The sequence below is a fragment of the Delphinapterus leucas genome, chromosome 1, assembly GCF_059928025.1.
Source record: "Delphinapterus leucas isolate spDelLeu-1000000601 "Yukka" chromosome 1, BTC_Dleu_Yukka2, whole genome shotgun sequence".
NCBI lineage: Eukaryota > Metazoa > Chordata > Mammalia > Artiodactyla > Monodontidae > Delphinapterus > Delphinapterus leucas.
Window position 1 is genome coordinate 146,414,450 of NC_143129.1, and position 25,140 is coordinate 146,439,589.

Genomic DNA, 25,140 nt, shown 5'->3' on the forward strand with positions numbered 1-25,140 from the left:
TGCACACTGCCAGCCTCATTTTACAGATGACGAAAACTGAGTCTCAGAGATTTTCTAAAAGTGATTTTCCCAATATCACAAAGAAACAGGATTTGAACACATGCTATTTTATTCTAATATTTTATCACTGTACCATGGCCTCTACATAGTGAGTAGACTGAAGACAAGCTTTAAGAAAAGCACTATACCATCCTGAAATTACCTGTAGGTCACCAATGCTGTCATCTTACAACTTGAACTTGGCCAATTCTGGATGGTTGTATACTGTACAAAAAGACATATCAAGATTCTAGTATTGTTTCATGTCATTTATAATTACATATATATGAAACAACATAAGTTTTCAAAATATGGGATTGATTACTCAAATTTAGGATACCTAACCTGCCAACTATCAATTAGATAAGCATTATATATGTAGAATATAAACAAAGTCATGTGGAAAACAATGCAATAAAAAGGGGCTCCTGTTTAATGATGGAAGATTGAGCATGCACCCACTCCTCCCCTAAATCCCATGAACAGAATGATACAAATGGTTTAAAAGAAGACAGATACACATAGAAGAAAGCAGAAGAAAAATGGTAACTAATTTAATAGATCTAGCACTGGGGAAGGTTAAAAAAACAAACCATTTTGAACAGAACACCCAAGAGACTTAACTATTTGGCAAAAGTATTACTTCAGGAAGTGAGATTAGAGGTGGGGTTGAAAAAGGACGATTGGTTGAAAGTACCAAAGAATCAAGACTTCAAGATCTCCTCTACCACCCCTTACAAAAATTTCTGGACTGGGCAATCCCATGAACAGCTGAGGTTGGGAGTACCATGCTAAAAACAGGGGGCTAAAGTGAAAAATCTAAATACTAAATGCTGAGTCTCCTTTACCCCCCAACTCTCTTCCTCTAGTGGGTGTTTAGCCTGTTGGAAGCCGACCTTATAATCTTCAATCAGAAGAATAGAAATTAAGGAAGGGAGGGACGGGACTTCCCTGGTAGTGCAGTGGTTAAGAATCCGCCTGCCAATGCAGGGGACACGGGTTTAAGCCCTGGTCCAGGAAGATCCCACACGCCACAGAGCAACTAAGCCCGTGCACCACAACTACTGAGCCCATGTGCTGCAACTACTGAAGCCCACATGCCTAGAGCCTGTGCTCCACAACAAGAGAAGCCCCTGAAATGAGAAATCCGTGCACCACAACAAAGAGTAGCCCTGGCTCACTGCAATTTGAGAAAGCCCATGTGCAGCAACAAAGACCCAATGCAGCCAAAAAAAAAAAGGAAGGGAGGGAAGCAGGGAGAAAAAAGAGGAAAGAAAAAGGAGGGATGGAGGGGCGAGAGGGAGAGAAAGAAATTTCCCAGAATTGAAGGAAATGAGCTTCCAGAGCAGTAAGTAGCAAACGGAACAGATGAAAATGAACCCACATCAAGGCACATCACTGTGATTTCCAAACACTGAAGACAAAGGTCTTAAAGCTTCCAAAGAAAAATGGCACAGGACTTCTCAACAGTGATACAGAGAAATAAAAGACAGTGGAGCAATGACTTAGAAATTGTGAAAATATTTCAAAACTTAACTTTTATACCTAGCCAGTTGATCAACTAAATGTGAATGTAAAATAAAGGCCTTTTCAAACATAAAAGGTTTCAAATTTTCTTTTTCATACATCTCTTAGGAAGCTACTGGAGGATATGACGCAAGAGAGTGAGGGAGTACACCAAAAAATAGGAAGGTACGCAGTCCTGGAAACAGGGAATCCAACATAAGAGAGGAAAGAGAATCTCCAGAATGATAGTAAATGAATATCCTGGGATGACAGTGGTCTAACAGATATACAAAAAAGCAAATCAGATGGAAAAAAAAAAACAGAAGGCTTGGGAAAGTCGTCTCCGAGAAGCTGAAGTAGACAGGATGTGCTTGAATGTACTGAAAGGAGATGTATACTTGGAGTATAGGAAAGGGTGTGCATTGGGAAACAGAAAAAGAATCTTCATTTTCCAAAGTGGGAAAATAAAGATAATGTCTTAAACTACAAAGTCAAGAAATAACAACATATGTTAGCGATATGGAGGTAAACACCAAAAGAAATAGCTTTAAAAAGAGCTGAGAGTGGGAAAGAGAATTAGAATAAGCCATATAAACGGTTTGCATGTATAACTTTTATAGAAGGAAAGTTACCAGAAGGAATGCAACAAAATGTTAATAGAGATTAGCTTTGGGTGGTTAAGGTGTGGGTGATTTATAATGTTTTCTTTATATTTTTCTCTATCTTTCCCATTTTCTACAATGAACACATATTTCAAAAATTCTTATGATCTAGAAAAATAAGTTTTCTGCAAAAAGAGATGACTCTGGATTTTGTAAAGAGCAATGGTTCTCATACCAGGTCCTGGAGAAGTGCTCTCCTCTGGAGGTCATGGGATATCCAGGGCTGTTTGTCAGATGTCAGGTGGGCTATGATACCTGCAGCTAAATAGCTGACTTCCAGTTCCTTACTATGCAGCAAGCTGCTGACATGCTTTACCACATCTTCAGTCATCAACTTGGAAGAGAGTTCTCTGACTTCAGCTATGTTGTTCTATGGGTCAGATGGAGCAGAGAATATCAGGGACAGGAAAGGAGGGGAGAAGCAGGAACTGGTTCCTCTCCCTCTCCCACTGCTCAGCTCATGACATACAAGAACACTTAGTCCCATCCTCCTCCCTCTGACTTAGCCTAACATCTACAGTCCCACCCCCTTGATGATGAGGATGATCAGCAATAACAATCGTTGAGTAAGCACTTACTAAGTGCCAGGCACTGAACTAGAGAGATTGAAATGTCTTTTTATCTACCTTATCGCACTTAATCTTTAATAGTCCTACAAAGAAATTCAACACTCAGCAAGACTGACTTGTCAGGTTCACACTGCTAGTAACTGGTTGGAAAGAATACAAATCCAGGTCTGACTAAAAAAACTTAACATTCCTGGGGGCCCACTGTATGTTACATTAGCTTTAAGTTTAACAGCAACAATGAAAGGCAGGAAGTATTTTCTTATTTTATGTACTGTATTAGTTTTCTATGTGTGTAACAAATTAACACAAACTTGGTGGCTTAAAACAACATACATTTTTCCTCTTCCAGCTTCTGTGGGCCTCGCTTAGCTGGGTCTCACAAGCCTGCAATCAAAGGGCTGGCTAGCCTGCATTCTCATCTGGAGGCTCCAATGGGTGAGGTGTGGGTGGGGAGAATACTTCCAAGTTCACTCAGACCGTTGGCAGAATTCATTCCCCTGTGGCTGCAGGAAGGAGGGTTTCTTGCTGGAGGTCACCCTCAGCTCCCAGAAGCTGCCCATAGGCTTTTTTTGCTATGTGGGCTGTTCCCTTCTCCAACCACTCACTTCTCTAGAGTGTCTGCTAGGAAGAAGGATTTTATACATATTGTAACATAATCACAGGAGTGATATCCTATTATCTTTGCCATATTCTGTTAGTTAGAAGCAAGTCACAGGTCCTGCCCAGACTCTAGGGAAGGAGATTACACAAAGACATGAACACCAAAAAAACTATAATCACTGGGGGTTGGTCACTTAGGGTCTGTCCACTACACAGATGAAAAAACAAAGGTTTAGAGGATAAACACACAGTCAAAGCAACCACAGCAGTTACTGTTCCTTCTAAAGCAGCTTTCAGAAAAGTATACCCTATAGACTTAGTATGTTGAGAAAGGCATAAGGCACTCTGCAGAAAATTGTACTGTTTTGAGACCCACCCTGCCCCCTTTTCCCAAGACTAGCTATACCCCTCTTGTTAACAGCATGATTTCAGCAGAAATTGCACTGTTTTTAGACCCCCTGCCCTTCTTCCCTGGGCCAGCTACACAATTAGTCAACAGCATGACCAGCACTGAGTCTATCAGATGGCAGCCCCAAACAAGAAGAGACAAGACGATAGATAGGATCCTTAGCAAAACTGAGGGGGACACCTCAGTTGAGTCCCAAGTTCCTCTTTAATCTTGGCAGAAGCTTTTATATTAGCCTTTTCTTCCCAAGAGTCTATGGAATAAAATACTGAATGGGAGCTACAGGAGAATGTGGGTCTTCCTCATACAGAAAAAGGAAGGAAAAGGAACAACCTCCCTAACCCTCAGTATTCTGAGAGGCTCTCAAAAGGATAAAAAGAAGGATACTTAGCATTGTATAGATGTATGAGGCTTCAATCCACCCTTCTGGACTGATTTCCCACTGTTTTTCTTCATCCCACCTTCTCCCAAAATTCCAGATACTCTATATTACAGTGTCCCTCAAATGATTACATTTTCTCATCCTTTTTTAGCCCAAAATGACCTTTGTTCCTTTCTTCTACTTTTCTGTACCTTCCAGGTTTCCAATACTAATCATGTATTCCTCTCTATGAAGCCTTTCACATCTGCTCTGTCCCAAGTCCTGTATGTGTTAGGGATACAAAGGGAAACACACAGTCCCTGCTTTCAATGAGTCATGATCTAGAATCAAAGGCTCCCACTGGACTCTGTGCCTCTTTTCCAGCACTTACCACAGTCAATCATGAATTAGAGAGGTATTTGCATACACGTCTGACACCACCTCCCAACATTCTTAGTACTACCAGCTTGCTATGTTTCATGTATCTGTGTCTTCCGAAGCACCAGCACAGCAAACTGCAGGGGCATACAGTAGTATGTCTTCGTTACTTTTTGTAAATCTTCACCTTTATCTTTAGGAAACAAAGAAATCTCTCAATAACAAATATCCTGATTGGGAGGTAGTATAAAAGTATAAACCAAGATATTTCTAAAAAATTAATTCAATTGTTAGAGGAAGTAAAGTGGCTAATATCAGAGGGTCTGGAGCCAGACTGCCTGAGTTTGAGTTCTGATTCTGCCTCTTACTAGCTAGGTAACATAGGGTAAATGGCACTTCTGTGCCTCAGACTGAATATCTATAAAATGCAGACAACGATGTATGGGAGAGTGCAGAACGTAACACAATTTCCCTATCCCTGTGTATATGCCCTTTAACAATGTGACTGCTGCTCTTCCCATCAAGGGGTGGCCACCTCCTTTAATCTGGCCTTATCCCTAGGCATAAGAAATACCTGGTCTTTGTCCCTAGTTCCTGACTCAGAGCTCTCAAATCCCTTGGAATTTCTGGAGTGACTGGAGCATCTTTGTTCTAATGAGGTGACTCTTGGCAGGCACCTAGATAGCTTCTGGATGGGGGCTGGACGCCAGAAAGACCAAACCTTGATTAGAAGCCTGGAACTTTCAACCCCATGCCCCCAACCTCAGCAGGAGAGGAGAGAGGCTAAAGATTGAATTAATAATCAATCATGCCTGTGTGATGAGACCCCCACCCCCCCATATATACCCCTAAATAATGGGGTTTGGAGAATTTCTGGGTTGGTGAACACATCAAGGTGCTGGGAAGGTGGTGTATCCAGAGAGGGCATGGAAGCTCTGCACACATCCCTCCTTCCTTGCCCTACATATCTCTTCTATTTGACTGTTTCTGAGTTGTATCCTGTAATAAACTGAAAATAGCAAATAAAGTGCCTTCCCCAGTTCTGTGAGCCATTCTAGCAAATTATCAACCTGAGGAGGGGGTCGTGGAAACCCCCAATTTACAGTCAGTCAGTCAGAAGTAGGGGTGGCCTGTGCTTAACAGTTGGCAACTAAAGTGGAGGCAGACTTGTGGGACTGAGCTTTTTAACTTGTGGGACCTGATGCCTAACTCTGGATAGCTAGTGGCAGAAGTGAACTGAATCGAACTGCAGGACACCCAGTTGGTGTCAAACAAGTGGCAAAGTGGTTGTTGGAAAACACCCCGGGTCTCGTAACCTACTTTGACCTGTGAGACATTAGAAAATCTGATATAAGCAGAGGTTTAAGAAGCACTTGTACAGTGCACTTGCCTTCTATTGCTGCCCAGAAACTGCCAAGTGAAGAAGCTCATGGAGACACAAGGCCCAGCTAACAACCTGCACCAACGGTCAGAGCTGAGAGTCAGGCCATCCTAGAGCATCTAGGCCTAGCTGAGCCACCAGATGACTGCAGCAACATGAATAACTCCACAGAGACCAGCAGAAGAACTGTACAGCTGAGCTGAGTTCAAACTCTAGACCCACAGATTCAGAAGTGAATAAAATGGATGCTGTTTTAAGCTGTAGTGTGTTTACAGCAATAGATGACTCATATATAATGGTATTTACTTTATAGGGATAGTGTGAAGATTAAACGAGTTAATGCACGTAAACTGCTTACAAAAGTGCCTAGCACATAGTAGGTACTACATGAGCGTGAGCTTTCTATTTTTTTAAGTAATTAGAATTAACTCAAAACAATTCACCTTACCAAAAGACCAAGTACTTTGCTTTGTATTGTTGACTCTGAAAAAGTCTGTGAAAAGAATATACAGGTTACTTTATCATGAAGAAAAGAACTTTACAGGGACTTCCCTGGTGGTCCAGTGGGTGAGACTCCGCACTCCCAGTGCAGGGGGCCCAGGTTCAATCCCTGGTCGGGGAACTAGATCCCGCATGCATGCTGCAACTAAGAGTCTGCATGCCACAACTAAGAAACCCTCATGCCGCAACTAAGAGTCTGCATGCTGCAACTAAGAAGTCCGCATGCCACAACTAAGACCAGGAGCAGCCAAAATAAATAAATTAAATAAATAAATAAATATTTTTAAAAAGGACTTTACACATAAACTCAATCCTGTCTTCCCACCTCCAAGACTTGGATGAAGATCGCCAATCCTTGATTTTCAATAACGTGCTTGCAGGCAGCTGGAGATTCATCTGTAAGATTCCAAAGTGCTTTCAAAGTAAACAAGAAGGTGACATCATCTAAATTCTCAGTAGTCTTTTGTTTTACTATTGCTAGAAGTTCCTAAAAAACAAAGAGACAGGGAGTAAGATACCCTAGTGACTGACTCAATTCCAGTATAAGGAAAGGAATGGTTAAGAAAAGCTTTAGAATCAAACCTCGGTTCTAAACCCAAGTTCTACCACTTAAATAGCCTTGTGACCCACTTTCTCTCTATAAAATGACTTACACCTATTTTTTAGGGGTTTTGTGAGGAAAAAATATTAAAGTTTATCAAGCACTTAATCTAGTTCTTGGTGCTTGTTAATAAACCTCATAATCAAGTACATATCAGCTATTCCATTATTCACATATTGAGAATGTTTAGTCAACACCTTTTGGAAGTCAGGCACATATTCAGATAAGAGTGACAGATTAAAAAAAACAGTTTATCTCAACTAAATAAAATAATTTTTAGTTTTGGTAAATGCTCTGAAGGAAACACATAAAAGCCTAAGAATTTTCTTTAGAACAGGTGGGAGAGGGAAGACTCCATACAAAGGTAGTATGTAAAAGAGACCAAAAGGAAAAAAGGACAAGGCAGCTAAGCAAGGAATGAGGCCATAAAAAGGGGAGGGGGGCAGATATTCTAGGCAAAAAAAAAAGTTTGCTGTTCTACACCACTGAGCAGGTCAGTATGGCTACAGGATAACACTAGTTTGTAGTATAATATGTCCTAATAGCTTGAAGAAACCACTGACTTATTTAACAGAGATTCCAATATACCATTTCAAATCAGAATTTTTCTAGACAAAAGTTAAGCCAGTATTCACGGTTTCTTTCAAACATACTAGACTGTCATGTGAAAGGAAAAAGACAGCCATTTCCACCTAACCAGCTAATGAAAAGATACATAAAGTATAACAACGCTAAACAAACCAGATTGTCTGTTTTCAGGAGGAATGAGACCATCTCAAATATTTTACCCAATCAGGAGAGAACACATCAAGAGAATTCACGAAAATAAAGCTGTTAGAGCCAAAAGAAGAATATGAGTGCACACCACGCTGGTAGCAATCACCTAGACAGCCAATAGGGTGAGTGCAGCAAGGGAGGGAGCAGAAAGTGAGGCTGACCGGGAAAGCAATGACAGCTGTGGTCAGGCCCATGGTTAGCTGCTTTACATATTTTATCTTAATAATACTCAAAATAACTGCAAAATATTACTCCATGTCCAATGCCAGTTTTTCAGATAAAGAATCTGAGGCGCAGAGGAGATAAGTAAATTACCTAAGGGCTATGGCTAGTTAGTGGCTGAACCTAGTTTGTTTTAATCTGAAGCCTGAACTTTTTTTAATTTTTTAATTTAATTTTATTTTTTTTTTTATAAAGCAGGTTCTTATTGTCACCCATTTTATACACATCAGTGTATACATGTCAATCCCAATCGCCCAATTCATCACACCCACACACACCCACCACCGCCGCTTCCCCCGCTTGGTGTCCATACGTTTGTTCTCTACATCTGTGTCTCAATTTCTGACCTGCAAACCGGTTCATCTGTGCCGTTTTTCTAGGTTCCACATATATGCGTTAATATACGATATTTGTTTTTCTCTTTCTGACTTACTTCACTCTGTATGACAGTCTCTAGATCCATCCACGTTAAAGCCTGAACTTTTGGTACCACTACCTAAAATGGTTTCTCCAAGAACTACAGGGCTACACTTCCCTCCATGTTATTTTAAGCACTTGCTCTCCATATCGATATCTATCTCTCTCTACCTCTACCTATTACTGTTAGCATTCCCAGTAACTTCAGTGTTCTTCCACCACATCATCTTGGCAAAACTCCTACCTTAGTTAAACCCTACTTCATGCTCCACCTCCAAAATCTGAATATTGAAAAAGACTGTGCTCGAGTCTCACTCTTAATAACTGCCTCAAAATTTCAAAAGGGCGTAATTCAACTGTACTGGCAATCCTACTACATTTCTCCATGAGTTCATTCCAAAGACTACTATTCCATAATTCTCACTCCCCAAACTTTAAGTGCCATCTTCTTGTTCCTCTCATTTGATCAATTCATCTAAGTTTTCACTGGGAACCATAGCTATTCTTCCTAACAAAATCTGACAACCTGCTTGCCCTTGCATCAGTGTACTCTGCCTTCCTTTCTGCTCCAATCTAAAGCCAGCATCTGGGGACTTTCCTGGTGGTCCAGTGGCTAAGACTCCACACTCCCAATGCAGGGGGCCTGGGTTCGATCCCTGGTCAGGGAACTAGATCCTGCATGCACGTCGCAACTAAGAAGTCCACATGCCACACAAAGATCCAGCGTGCCGCAACTAAGACCCTTTGTAGCCAAAACACATAAATAAATAAATATTTTTTAAAAACCCAATGACAAAAATTTCTCCTTTAAAAAAAAAAAGAATAAATTCAACAATATAAATTTTTTTTAATTATTGCGCACCAAATCGTGCCATAAATAAAGTAAAAACAGACTAACAGCCAAATGGGGAAAAATTACATGCATCCTATAAACATAAAGGAATCCTATAAATTAGAAAAAAGCCAGCAACCCTAAAGAAAAACTAAAGGCCATGAACAGACAATTCACAGAAATTATAAATGACTCTTCCAAAAAAAAAAAAAAAAAAGGCTCAAGCCTCACCTCAGAATAAGAGAAGTGCAAAATAAAACAATGATGTACATTTTTTCATGATCAATGTTAGCATAATCATAATGTAGACACTGATTTATTAAAACTTGTAATATAAATTTATTGGGCGTTGGGAAAGGAGGTAATTTGTAGAGATATATGTAGGAGAGCCAAATTCTTATTTACCATACCAGCAGAATCACAAGATAACATCTAAAACTGATAAATCTTTTTTTCTCTCTCTTTTTTTTTTTAACTGAAGTATAGTTGCTTTACAATTTTGTTAGTTTCTGCTGTACAACGAAGTGAATCAGCTATATGTATACATATATCCCCTCCCTCTTGGACCTCCCTCCCACGCCCGCCCCCGGCCATCCCACCCATCTAGGTCATCACAGAGCACCAAGCTGACAGCTCCCTGTGCTATACAGCAGGTTCCCACTAGCTATCTATTTTACACATGGTAGTGTATTTATGTCAATCCTAATCTCCCAATTCGTCCCACCCTCCCTGTCCCCTCATGTCCACACATCTGTTCTCTATGTCTGCGTCTCTATTCCTGCCCTGGAAATAGGTCCATCTGTACCATTTTTCTAGATTCCACATATATGCTTTAATATACGATATTTGTTTTTCTCTTTCTGACTTACTTCACTCTGTATGACAGACTGAAACCACAATTATAAGCATTTTATTTAGAGATATGGAGAAGAAATAGCTATATGAGTACAGAATAGTTTCTTCTGGGTAGCAGGTCTTACAGATTGTTCATTTTATAAGCTTTTTAAAATGATTTAATTTTTTAAACTATGTTCACAAATTACTTTTACTGAAAAAAAAGTTATAAAAGTGACAATTAACCTACCTTAACTGCCATGAAGAGCTCTTCTTTAAGTTGTGCAGTTTGCTCAGGTGAGAGCTATAAACAAACAAAAAGCCGAAAGTGAAATGTTAGACCTCCATCAAAGCTCCACCAAGACTAGGGAGAGAGAAATTTTGCATTTAGCGATCACATACCTGCAGGGCTAGAATAGAGGTTATGCTCACTGCCATTGTTTGCATCTTGGGGTTTTCATGCTTACAGAGCCATCTCATAACAAACTTGGCAGCATCGAACCTAAAACACAGTATTTTTCTCACAATAAAGTTTGTGAAACTGTACATGAGAAGTGAAGAAATCAGTTAGCCTCCCCAACAAATCTTGTTTAACAAAAATAGTCTTGGACTTGTAAAGCCTCAGCTATGAAAGCAAAGAGCATTTGGCAAAAAGAAGAGAAAATCAGAAGAGGAAAAGGAGAGCATGCAAAAAAGAATGTGAGTGGGAATTGCACGGCAGTCCAGTGGTTAGGACTATGCATTTTCACTGCCAAGAGCCCAGGTTCGATCCCTTGTCAGGAACTAAGATCCCACAAGCCACAAGGCATGGCGAAAAAAAAAGAACATGAGCAAAATGCACAAGATTCAAAGACTGACAGACCTAAAAAAGACTTATTTTTAGCACTCAGTTTCAACTATGATGGGTCTGAACAAGGAAATAAGTTCCCCAGAGGTAGTAATTTATAATCTGAATTGCAGACAGTGCTAAAACGCCACAGCAAACAAATCACTTAGCTAGACAGAATTCATGGCCCTTTAGTCACGGCTTTTACTCAGCTCCAACAGATGACTGCTATACAGGAATGAAGGCTAGTTGAAAAAGAGCTTCCAACTTGTCAAAAGAAAGTGAAAATACAGATTTTTTTTTTTTTAAATGAGGAAGACCACCTTCCCTACTGTACTTTTAAAAGTCAACTCTCATGTTAAGTATACACTTTAATTAGATTTGAGAATGGCTTAGCCTACAACCTTGCATACATAAATCATGGGCTTTGTTCATATCAGACTGCGGCTAATTTTCCTGTTGGCAGCAACTATTATTAATGGCAACTATTATTAATGTTTTGGAACTCATGAATCTGAGAGATTCCAATGGCCACAAGAGGAACCCCTCTGGAGTCTACAATGGTGTTTTGTGGTTTTTTTTTTTTTTAGATAAAAGCATTATCAATAAAATAATAACAAAAAGAATGGTTAATATTTAGAACAGTCTGCACTCTTATGCTAGGCACTGTGATAAGTAACTTACAAACATCATATCTAATCCTCATAAGAGTCACTATTTTACAAATGAGGAAACTTACGCACAAAGATAATGAAAGGGCTAGGACGTGATTCGATGTTTTACTCTCTGGCGCCCATGTTCTTTCCACCCACTGCCCTAAACTGGAATCACACTTTGGGAGACAACACTTGCAAGTATAGTACTTCCGAACACCTCTGTGGAAAAATCTCAACAGAACATTCTCCCCAAACACTTTATCTCAGCCTTCATCAGACCCTTGCTAGGCTAACAACCAAAAGCCAACAATGCTCAGAGTAACACTGGTCAACACCCCCAAATCAGATAATCCAATTTTATACTTGCCTGTCAAATGGAACATCCACAAGAATCCTGGAATTGGTTAAGGAGAGAAGGCAATTCTTCTGTAACTTAACGGAATAAAGAAAAGTAATTCTGAGCAAATGTATACTCATTCTAAATAAAGGTTCTAATTAAACATTTGGAAGGTGCTACTAATAAGCTTTTCTTATTGAGAGCTCGTTGTGTACCTGGTCCTCTCCAAGTTCTTCATTTAATCTTACTATTAAACTCTGTAACATTCACCTTTACCTAAAGAACAATCTTTCCCTTTTTTGGCAAAGAGGCAGTCTCCCTTCTCCCTGAACCCTAGAAGGATCTATGTGGAGAGTTGCCTGCCTGTGTGTCAGTCCAAATCAATTACCGGAAGTCTGGCCCATCTACTGAATGATAAATGCCTTTACCAGATCTCATAACTAATTCTGTGATAGAGCTTCTACTTTCTACCTATGATTGGTAGGGATTGAACTATGCCTTTAAAGATAGGAAAGAAAGAGAAAAGGCCTTCTAGGAAAGCTTTAGGAATAGAAAAATATAACATCTCTTTGAAAGGCCATGAGTAGGCCAGTGACATGCACTGCCATGACAGCAGTGTATGAGGCAGGGATAGCAAACCTGAAATGCCAGCAGGAACTAGGCAGTAACATAAACAAGTGAAGAAAGCAGAGTACGAAACAATAGGGCAGTGGTAGGAATTATGGCAAACTGGAGAATTCATACCCTTCTATAGGGGCAGTTGTTACTCAGCTCCAACTGATGACTGCCATGCAGGAATTAAGACTGAATTGAGAAGGATCATCCAACTTTTCAAGAGAAAGTGGAAATACAGATTTTTTTTTAAACAAGGAAAGACCATCTTCCTTGTATCTTTAATAAATCGATTCCCATTTTAAGTACACACTTCAATTAGATTTGACAAATTTAAAAAGATGTGTAACAATATCACCCACCACCACCACAAGCAACATAAAAAATATTTCCATCACCCCAAAGAGTTCCACTGTGCCCCCTTCCACTCAATCCCAACCCTGAAAATTCCAGCCCCAGAAAATTATACTGTCGTTACAGATTAGCCTTTACTAAGATTTCACATAAGTAAAATCATATGGTATCTACTCTTTTGCGTCTGGCTTATTTTGCTCAGCATATAATGTTTTTGAGATTCATCCATGTTGTATATGTATCAGTACTTCATTCCTTTGTATCACCATGTAGTATTTCCTTATATGAATATATCACAATTTGTTTATCTACTCACCTGCTGCTGGACATTAAGTTTTCAGTTTGGGGGGGATTATGAATAAAGATATTATGAGCATTTGTGTATAAGTTGTTATATGGTTATATGATTTCATTTCTCTAGGAGTAAAATGACTATGTAGCATGAAAGAGGACTTGCATGTCTAACTTTCAAAGAAATTACCAGACTGTCGAACTGGTGGTTTTATCATTTTATCTTCTTAACATCAATATATGAGAATTTCAGTTTCTCTACACTCTTGTCAACACTTGGTATTGTCAGTTTTTTTATTTCAATCAATCTAGGGGGTGTGTAGTGGTATCTAGGTGTGCAGTGGTATCCAAATGTGCTTTTAATTTGCATTTCCCTGATGGCTAAAGATACTGAGCATCTTTTCATGTGCTCATTTACCATCTGCCTATCTTCTTTGGTGAAGTATCTGTTCAAATCTTTTGCCTTCTTAAAAAATTGGTTTGTTTGTCTTGTGTTACAAACAATGTGTTCTTCACATTCTGGATAAAAGTCCTCTGTCATATACATAAAATGAACATTTTCCCCAGCCCTGGATTACCTTTTCATTTTTTAATGTCTGTGTGTGTTTGAGCAGAAGCTTCTAACTTTGATGAATTCCAATTTGTTATTTTTCTTTTATGATGTATGCTTTTTGTATCCTAAGAAAACTTTGCTTACTTTGACATCACGTTTTCTTCTAGAAGCTTTATGGTTTTAGCTTTTATATTATTTAGACCTTTAATTTAGCTTTTATATTTAGGTCTATGATTCAATTCAGTTTAATTTCACACATGATGTTAAGCCTACAGGATGTGCTAAAGTGTTAGTAGTAGATGTTTCTGGGTAACTGGTTTCTGATCAATTTAAAAATTTTAAACCCTATTACTTATTTATATTTCTTATTTTTTCTATAACAAACATGAATTTCTTACCTACTTCTCTCTCTCCCTCCCTTCCTCCCTCTTTCTCAGGATGAAAAATCAGAACTAAATAAAAAATATTTTTCATATATTTGTCCTTAAGTAAGAAGCAGTCAAATATTCAAACCAAATTACCTGCTGGTAATGGGGGAAATTTTTCAGAGCCTTGAAAAGTAGACAGGTAACCTCTGACAACAGACGAACAGGCATCCCCCTGGCCAGGTCCTGGCGTGTTAAGTTGAGGGCACAAGCACTGGCTGTGAACTGCACTGGCAAATCCAATGGATGATTCCTCATTCCTATAGCCACAAGCTGAAGATGAACTTGTTTTTAGTGGCATGTGACAGCATTAGCATTCTTTACACAGTCTTATTTTTGTGTTAGTTGTCAAAAATATTTGCTTATTGGGACAAAAAGTAATAGATTTTCCCCTTCCTCGGCATTTATTTTTTAGGACACCAGCAATACCTTTCAATCCAAATGTAGTCATTAACTAGCTGTGTGACTTTAGGTAACTCACTTCCTTTCTCTGGACCTCTGTTTCATCATCTGTGACTTCACAGTCATTTATTGAGCCTCAATCCACCCAAGACATTATGATAAGCACTACAGGGGACACAACATCAATCACTTATACCCTACTCCTGAGCATAAAGCCTTATGAAAGAAATAAGGTATGTTAACAAATAACACTGTAAGGGAGGTCAAAACATGAGGCTGAAAAAAAGCACCGAAAAAGAGGTGTAAATAAAGTGCTGCCTAAGGTGGTTACGCAGGGAACAATCATTTCTGGTATGGAAGTCAAAGGCGTCATTCAGAGAACGCATTTAGGCAGGGTCTCAGATGGGATCTGGATAGGAGATGGAGGTAGGGGTGGAATGGAGAGGAATTACTAGGGAAGGGAAATGTGATAAGAAAAAACATAAAGTGGACAAAAAGATGGGATGAGTCCACTAAGAGAAGGGGAAGAAATCTGAATTTGAAATAATCTGAAAAGTGGTAAAACCTAATATTAGGGAGTTCCCTGGTGGCCCAGTGGTTAGGATTTGGTGCTTTCACTGCTGTGACCGGGTTCAATCCCTGGTCGGGGATCTGGGATCCCACAAGCCATGCAACGCAGCCACAAACAACAAAAAAAACCCCTAACATTAGAAAGGCAACTAGAAGAGAGACTGCGTAAGACCCAGAAACGAATGTAAAATGAAGGTGTTATACTAAGCTTAGACCACACCTGCTCTAACACACAAGGACAACGTGGTCTGCTTTGCCTATCGAATAGGGATAATCACCCTCACCCACCTCACAGACCAGCCTGCTGATACACGCATGAACCATGATTTTATGAACTGTTAAGAGACCAGAGCCCCTTACTTTGACACCTACATGAACTCAGACCTGGGATACACTTCTCCTACGGAAAATGTCTTTTTTCTATATTGCTAAACTGCTCTCAGGATTTCACTGGATTGCCATCATCGACAATATAAGCATGTATGAAGTAGAAGAAACATGATTTTCAAAATCAAAAATCACACAGTCTTAGATATGAAAAGGACTTTTAGAACATCTAATTCAACCTCCTCCTTACAGATGGGAAACAAAGATCCACAGTTTTTTTCCTTTATACAGTACCATTTTTAAGTTATGAATAAATCTAATCTCCCATGGTACAGAAACAGCCCTAGTTTTATGGAACTACAAAAAATTACAAATGATAAAGACAAGGTGACTTTAAGACTCTTCATTTTTATGTTACATTTAATTTTAAATAATTGCAGTTTTCCTTCCCAAACCACTTAAAACTTCCAATTACATTTAAAATAAATTCATTCTTCCGTAAACCAAAGCAAAGTTGGCCCGATCGATACTGGTAATTTTACTTTATTCACAAAATAACTTTAAATGGTAGACTTGGTTACCTTCAATTATTGTTATTTTGTTCTGTTCTTATTGGGGATACTGTTGTTTTCTTTCAGAAAACTATATTTTAGATTTTAAAGAGTAAACAAATAAAACAATGTTTAGGCAAAGTGAATTCATGTTTAAAGATTAAGTCCTGCTTTAGACAAAATAGTGCAATGCTTCTAGAATCCCCTGCTCAGACCAAATTCAAAAATTTGAATGATTCTAATTGATTCAGAGGCTCAAAACAAGAGCTGTTCTAGCAGTTTAAGCCTAACACCATTCTCCTCTATCTGTGAGGGCACTTTGCCTCACAATAGAATAAGGCATATAAGTTAACCGAATTCATCGTGTCTGATGAACAACTTTAATTGAACCAAATAATAGGTAGTAATAAAAACTACATTTCTGAGGTGCAGTTACCTTTAAAATAGCAGGCATGGCTACTTGCGTTGCAAATGTCTCTGCGAAGAGCCTGTAGAGGGCTTCCTTCATAAAACATGACCTATTCCTGTATCGGCTCAGTGCTTCTGAAATCTGACTCATATTGGCTCCTCCGGCAACCTGGAAAACAAGGATGTTACCAATAGGTTTCACCATTCACCTTCAAGCACAGGCTTTTAGAGCGTGTCCAGTGTTTGAAACAACAGATTTTCACTTAAATGTTTTAAGAGCTTTACGATCTTGATCTCATTCAATCATAATTCTAGTAGGTAAAAGTTCTTCTCAACCTCATTTCTACATGGTGGGTCCAGAGAGGTGATGTACATTGTTAAATGTAACAAACCAGTTAAGTGGTGGGGCCAGATTCAAATACCATCTCCCTACAACTATATTACAGTTGAGACCGCAACTGAATACTAGCTAGCATGGAAATTCTTAAACAACCAATAAATAACCATGAATGCACGTCTTCTAAGTACTCATATAGAATGAATTAGACAATAAAAGACAGGGAAAAGACCACGTAAAATAACTAAGATGAAAAAGGAGTTGACCAGTTATATAATTAATTAACTAATATTAATATAATTCTTCCTTGCTACCACTGAAGTAATAATTTCAGAAAGTCTATATATAGACTTTGGGTCTGGAGGATAATGGTATCCTCCTGATCCAAACCATCAAATCAACAAAGAATGTAGATAAAACTAGATATTACGCAGTTTTCAGCATTCCTGGGTAGTGAAGAAAAGAAGAAAATAAAGGAGTAAAATTCAGGATCCTACAAAATGAAAAGAAGAAAAACAACCTCTGCTCCACTCCACCATGACCAGCAGTCGCATCACCCACTGAAGAAACATCACATCATTAAATTGACAGAAGAGTGTTTTTGAATTAACAACCCCATCAATTAAATGCCAATAAATAAAAAGATTCAAACCAATTCCATAAAAAGCTACTGTAAGGGCTTCCCTGGTGGCGCAGTGGTTGAGAGTCCGCCTGCCGATGCAGGGGACACGGGTTCGTGCCCCGGTCCGGGAAGATCCCACATGCCACGGAGTGGCTGGGCCCGTGAGCCATGGCCGCTGAGCCTGCGCGTCCGGAGCCTGTGCTCCACAACGGGAGAGGCCACAACAGTGAGAGGCTCGCGTACCGCAAAAAAAAAAAAAAAAAAGCTACTGTAAGAAATTTTTTAAAAAGCAAATCTACACACTTCTGCTGAGAAAAATTCTTCCCATAAACCAACAACAAATCAGAAGAAAATTGTAACACAGCACTTTAAACTGAATTAAATCTTCTTAATCAGCATGTTAGGATGTGAAAAAATACCTTCAACAGAAAGATAAAACAAGGGATGATTAAACTCAGGAAAAAGACAAATCATATCAAACAAAAATTAAGTTACAAAGTACCCAAGGAAGAGTAGGGTTGAATAAATATTTAGTAAGGAGAAGAAATGCAAGAAATAAACAGAAAGAAATTTTAAGAAAGAAGAAGTAAAAAGGAATCTAAGATTGAGTGCTTATATAGAAAAAAATAAAGAAGATCCAACACACATATACTTGAAGTTCCTGGGGAAGAAATGAACTAATATTTAAAACTACTACCAAGAAAAACTTTCCAGAAATAAAAAAAAGACCTAAATCAATACACTGAAATAATCCACCAGCTACCTGGGAAAACTGACCCAGATCAAGTCTGAGACATAGCACAATATAAGGATTAAATTTAAAGATAAAGAAAAAAAACTTCAGGGCCTTCACATAAAAAGATCAAACAAATTAGAGAATTAGATTGTCATCAGACTTAACAAGCAACACACAAAGCAATGTAACAGTGGACAAGCATTTGCAAGAAATAAGGGGAAAAAAAAGGTAAACAAAGGAGTTTATATCCATGCTTGCAACTTCTAGAGGAAGTATGGACAGTAAATTGTGGTTCAATTCCATAAATTTCAGCTCCTACCACAATAACCGCTGTCCATGCCCCAACCCACCCCCCAGCCACCAGCACATGCTCCTAGAGCTCCCTGCACTTAGCTTGTGAGAGCCCATGTGGGAAAACGGACCCTGCCCTCCAAATATCAGGGATCCGTGCTCTGATCACTGCTTGCTGCTTCTGATAACAGGTACAAAGTGGTGAACAGTCACTGTTGTTGCACCCCCACCCCACCAACTGTTCAAAGCCCCTCTCCCACAGCTAAAGTGACTTCCAGGGGATTTAAAGGGCTGCCCCTTCACTGTTTTCTTTTTCCCCTTTTAGGAGACATTAATGACTATGACATTCAAAACAACTGCATATACAAAGGAAATTCCAAAGTGACTGCACATGCCCAGAAAAAGGCTCAAAAAAGACCTAAAAAGACCTTAAAGTTTATACTTCAGGCTGATCCTCAACACAGACCTAAAATACAAAAACAATAACAAAAGCATCAAAACCCAGGAAAGGAAAAAAACCTGATTTCCAGAGTTGCCATATTATTAGTTTCAAATGTCCAGTTTTCAACAACAACAAAAACAAATCATAAAGCATATTAAAAAAATAGGAAAGCATAGTCCATTCAAAAGGAAAAAGAAGAAAAATCAAAAGACACAGTCCCTGGGGCTTCCCTGGTGGCGCAGTGGTTAAGAATTCACCTGCTAATGCAGGGGACACGGGTTCGAGCCCTGGTCCGGGAAGATCCCACGTGCCGTGGAGCAACTAAGCCCGTGCACCACAACTACTGAGCCTGTGCTCTAGAGCCCACGAGCCACAACTACTGAGCCCATGTGCCACAACTATTGAAGCCCGCACACCTAGAGCCCGTGCTCCGCAACAAGAGAAGCCACTTCAATGAGAAGCCCATGCACCGCAATGAAGAGTAGCCCCCGCTCGCCACAACTAGAGAAAGCCCACGCGCAGCAACAAAGACCCAATGCAGCCAAAAATTTTTTAAATTAATAGTTTTCAAAAATCTTACAATAAAAAAATCAACTCAAAATGGATCAAAGACTTAAATTTATGACCTAAAACTATAAAACTCTTACAAGGAAACATGGGGCAAAATCTTCACAATATTATACTTGGCAGTGATTTCTTGGATATGACACCAAAGGAACGAGCAACAAAAGAAATGCAGACAAACTGAACTTCATGAAAAAAGACAACCCAGAGAATGGGAGAAAATATTTGAAAATCATATATCATAAGGAATTAATATCCAGACTACACAGAGAACTCCTATAACTCAACAACAACAACAAAAAAAACCCCAAGCAACCTGATTTAAAAGTTGGCAAAGGACTTCATCAGACGTTTCTTCAAAGACATACCAATGGTCAATAAGCTCCTTATAAAAGATGCCCAATATCACTGATCAGTATGGAAATGCAAATCAAAACTTCAAGGGATTTCTCTGGCAGCCCAGTGGTTAAGACTCCGTGCTTCCAATGCAAGGAGTATCGGTTCGATCCCTGGTCAGGGAATTAAAATGCCACAGGCCACACAATACAGCCAAAAAAATAAATAAAATAAAAATTAAAAGGGTTATCCCTGTAAAAAGAAAAAAAACTTCAATGAGATCCACCTCACATCCATTAGTATGGCTACTACTAAAAAATTTAAAAACAGGGATTTCCCTGGTAGCACAGTGGTTAAGAATCCACCTGCCAATGCAGGGGACATGGGTTTGATCCCTGGTCTCAGAAGATCCCACGAGCCATGGAGCAACTAAGCCCTTGCGCCAAAACTACTGAGCCTGCGCTCTAGAGCCCACGAGCCACAACTACTGAAGCCCATGTGCCCTAGAGCCCGCATGCCACAACTACTGAGCCCACACACCACAACTACTGAAGCCCACACACTCTAGGGACCACGTGCCACAATTACTGAGCCCGCGTGCTGCAAATACTGAAGCCCACACGTCTAGAGCCCGTGCTCCACAAGAGAAGCCACCGCAGTGAGAAGCCTGTGCACCGCAACAAAGAGTAGCCCCCCGCGTGCCACAAATAGAGAGGAAGCCTGTGTGCAGCAACAAAGACCCAACCCAGCCAAAAATAAATTAAAAAAAATTTTTTTGAAGTCTCTGCTGCTATTTACAATAGCCAGGACATGGAAGCAACCTAAGTGTCCATCGACAGATGAATGGATAAAGAAGATGTGGCACATATATACAATGCAATATTACTCAGCCATAAAAAGAAACAATAAAATTGAGTTATGTGCAGTGAGGTAGATGGACCAAAGTCTGTCATACTGAGTGAGGTAAGTCAGAAAGAGAAAAACAAAATACCGTATGCTAACACGTATATATGGAATCTTAAAAAAAAAAAAAAAGTTCTGGAGAACCTAGGGGCAGGAGGAATAAAGACACAGATGTAGAGAATGGACTTGAGGACATGGGGAGGGGGAAGGGTACGCTGGGATGAAGTGAGAGAATGGCATGGACATATACACACTGCCAAATGTAAAATAGATAGCTAGTGGGAAGAAGCCGCATAGCACAGGGAGATCAGCTCGGTGCTCTGTGTCCCCCCAGAGGGGTGGGATAGGGAGGGTGGGAGGGAGACACAAGAGGGAGGGGATATGGGGATATATGTATACACATAGCTGATTCACTTTGTTATACAGCAGAAACTAACACATCATTATAAAGCAATTATACTCCAATAAAGATGTTAAAAAATTTTTTAATGTCTCTGCTAACCTTTAAAAAATAAAAAATTAAAAAACAGAAAATAATATATGTTGGCAAGTATGTGAAGAAAATGGAAGATTTGTGCACTATTAGTGGGAATGTAAAATTGTACAGCTGCTGTAGAAAACAGTATGGCAGTTCCTCAAAAAATTAATAGAATTACCATAAGATCTAGCAATTCCACTTCAGGATATATACCAAAAGAATTAAAAGCAGGGTCTTGGGAGTTCCCTGGTGGCCTAGTGGTTAGGATTCCGGGCTTTCACTGCTGTGGCCCAGGTTCAATCCCTGGAACTGAGATCCCTCAAGCTGTGTGGCACAGCAAAAAAACAAAAGGCAGGGTCTCGAAGAGATATTTGTATACCCATGCTCGTAACAACATTATTCACAATTACCAACACAGCCAAAACATGGAAGCAACCCAAGTGTTCATTGATGATAAACAGACAAGCAAAATGCGGTAAACACATAATGGATGTTATTCAACCTGAAAAAGGCAGTATGCCACAACATGGATGAACCCTGAGGATGCTATGCAAAGTGAAATGAGCCAGTCACAAAAAGACAAGTACTGTATGATTCCACTTACATGAGGTAGTTAGAATAGTCAAATTCATAGGGACAAAAGTAGAATGGGAGTTGTCAGGGTCCAGGGAGAAGGGGTAATGGGAGTTAGTGTTTAATGGGTATAGAATTTCAGCCTTACAAGATGAAAAGAGCTATGAAGATGAATGATGGTGACGGTTGAACAAAATTATGAATGTATGTAAAACCACTGAACTATACACTTAAAAAAGATTAAAATGATAAATTTTATGTTATATGTATTTTACCATCCCCTCCCAAAAAATGGGAACATGAACTGACACAGGGTGATTTCCAAGACATACTGCTTAGTAAAAAAAGCAAAGTGTAGAGTACATATACTATGCTACCTATTGTGTAAGAAGAGGAAATTTTAAAACCTAAATATATGTGCTTAGTACTTTGACTATACTCTCAGTCAAGAGGTAAAAGAAAGAACTGCAAACATATCTTCAACTTTTTTTAGTAGGTTTGTGTTTCAAAGTAATATAGGTGTGGGACTTCCCTGGTGGCGCAGTGTTTAAGACTCTGCGCTCCAATGCAGGGGGCCCAGGTTCAATCCCTGGCCAGGGAACTAGATCCCACATGCATGCCGCAACTAAGAGTTCACATGCCACAACTAAGGAGCCGGAGACCCGCAACTAAGGAGCCCTCCTGCTGCAACTAAGACCCGGCGCAACCGAATAAATAAATAATGTAAAAGAAAAAAACAAGTAGTATAGGTGTAGCAACTCTGCAACTATTTTATATGTGCTGTAGGATTAAGCAAACGTGCTGACGCTTTTGAGAGCCAAAGTTCTCACTGTGGGAAAGAGAGATACAAATACAGAATGTGGAAGGGCAAAGAACAGTGTGAGGGTGGTCATTTGGAAGTATCACTTTTAGACTTACTTCATCTATTTCTTGGCTCTGTTTGCTGAGAGGGCTTAAAAACACATCTAGTACTCAGATATTGGTTTCCTCCTAAAAGGAACCAGGGCTTCTGGGAGAAATGTCTAATTCCAAGGCCAAAACAGAGAAGTGTAAGAAGCCTAGAACATCTTAGTTTGCCAGAAAGTAAAGAAGTACTCAAAATAATAACAACAAAAATGGGGGCATGTAAAAACTGACATGGGAGCTCTCATTGGCCAACCTGTGACAAATTGAGCATCAAAATAATTAAGAAGAGTAATGAATTATAAATCATTGAAAACATCAGGAATCAATGAGTCCACATTGAGGATACGTTAGACTTGCTAAATGTAGAAAGGAGAGCTGGAGTTGGAAAATCACCACTTTGCAACCACTGCAGTAAAGATTGGTTCAGGTAAGAAACATCAATGGATGCTGTATCTAGATCAGAAAGTTTGATGAGGACCAGGATATTGGCATAGTCTTCTAATACCTTATATATTGCTTATTAGTTTCAAGAGGAATAGTATTACCTATGTAGTGTAGAAACAATACAACAGTATATAGATAATATTTTATCTGCACCTGGCCATTTTACCTAGTACCTGAACAATACTTTGACCAAGTGATGAAAAGTAACTTCACTAATGAGGGGCACTGTGTGCTTCATGTTGTAATATACTTGAGAAGCACACAACATCCCTTATGTGGTATCCCGGGCAGAGATGGGAGAACCTGAATATAATTATGAGGAAGCATCAGACTAACCCAAAATGAGGAGTATTCTTCAAAAAAGCCAACGAAACAACGCTGGTCTGTATTCTTCAAAAATATCAATGTAACAAAGGACAGGAAGGACTAAGGAACTCTTCTAGTTTAAATTATAAAGAAATATGACAAATGAATGCAAAAATAATCCTGGACTAAAAGGAAAAATATTTTATAAAGGGCATTACTGGGATAATATATATAGTAGATTATATAAAAGTATTGCATCAATGCTAAATTTCCTGAAATTTGATAGCTGCACTGTGGTCATCCTTGAGACTATCCTTGCTCTCGGAAGAGTCCAAGAGACTATCCTTGCTCTAGGATATACAACCTGAAGTATGTTAAGGAGCAGAGGGGCATGATGTATGCAACCTACCCTCAAGAAAAAAATTCTGTGCGTGTGTGTGTGCACGTGTGTGTACACGTGCATGTAGAGATAAAATATGAAAAAACAAATTTGGAAAAATGTTTAAAGTTAGTGACCTGCAAAGTTAAAAATTATTTCAAAATAATTTTTCAAGTACTATACATAGATCAACTGCCCAACGACCTACACATTATTAAGAATCTAAACGCTGGATATATTCTAAAATTTTTTAAAGTTTTGTGATCATCCAGATGTAAGAGCTGAAAGAGAAACAAACGATAAGCCATAGTAAGGCTAAGCGGAAGACCAGATAGCTGTTGCATCACCCTCTCTCTCCAGGGCTTCCTATAGATGTCATTACAAAACAATCCTCAAAAGGGATTCTTGCTACGCCCCACCAGTGGATCAACAAGGATTTCTTAGCAAATGAAAATGTTACATGGCTTTTAATACTAATGGCGGGTGCCCTTTCCACCCATTTTAAAGCAATTAAGTACATGTTGCCCACTCTAACACTGGGTGCAGGAAATAACACATACTTGTTCTGTTAGGTTTTCACTAACACTTAATTTTATCCATTTTAATTTAAGCAAACTTTTGATTAACCCAAACAAAAATACTTAGTATATTTTGCATCTGATTCGAGCAATACATATTTCTCTTAAATATAAGATTTTCTGAAACACACCTTTTAAACTTACCATACCTTACACTCCATGTAAGTCTAGATTAAGATCTTTAGAGTTTCTTAGTACTAGGAAGATTATGGTCTCTCCTCTCCATCCCCACAATATCCAACACTGTATATAAGGCATAATTTAAAATTTTCAAAATAAACTAAACTTTCATGTATACCAGATAAAGTTTACTGAAAGAAAACTTCTCTCATTTTCTCTTGGTGTACCCACTTTGACAGTATCTTACCTACATGCATAATCTGCCTACAGAATATTCTAGCACTTGTCCAATATTACTGTATATATCAGGAGTTGATGTGTTAAAATCTATTTTTTTTAATCACTGTGGTCTTTTGATCATTGTGACACTAAATGCCATTAATCTGAAACTGGCCTAGGTGTTCATTCGTGGTAAACATCTCTACTATACACATTTAATTTGAAAGTTCAAATTATCTATTTGTAGCCTAATGATGTAACTGATGGCTTCCACCTTCATTAACAAGCCAGAAAATTAAAAGGACTTTAAAATACAACAATTGCTACTTTCAAATCAAAAGAATAAAATTGTGAAAACAACTAATGACTGTAAATCACTTCTCTCTCACCCTAGGAAAAATTACATAAGGTATAATTATTTTTTTAAAGGGGTTCTTTTAAAGTGCTGGTTCTGAACCTTGGCTGCACACTAGAATTACGTGCAAGCTTTCAAAATCCTGATGCCCGG

General features: G+C 39.0%; 1 protein-coding gene across 1 annotated transcript in view; it reads right to left on the reverse strand.

Annotated features, from left to right (window-relative positions):
* The window catches only part of ZYG11A (zyg-11 family member A, cell cycle regulator), a 58,295-nt gene that overhangs the window by 4,419 nt on the left and 28,736 nt on the right, over positions 1 to 25,140 (reverse strand). Inside the window, 9 exon segments of the mRNA XM_022575706.3 lie at positions 203 to 264; positions 2,383 to 2,577; positions 6,351 to 6,395; positions 6,729 to 6,890; positions 10,337 to 10,390; positions 10,489 to 10,588; positions 11,936 to 12,000; positions 14,237 to 14,413; positions 16,427 to 16,567. Of these exon segments, the coding sequence (XP_022431414.2) occupies positions 203 to 264; positions 2,383 to 2,577; positions 6,351 to 6,395; positions 6,729 to 6,890; positions 10,337 to 10,390; positions 10,489 to 10,588; positions 11,936 to 12,000; positions 14,237 to 14,413; positions 16,427 to 16,567 (1,001 nt within the window).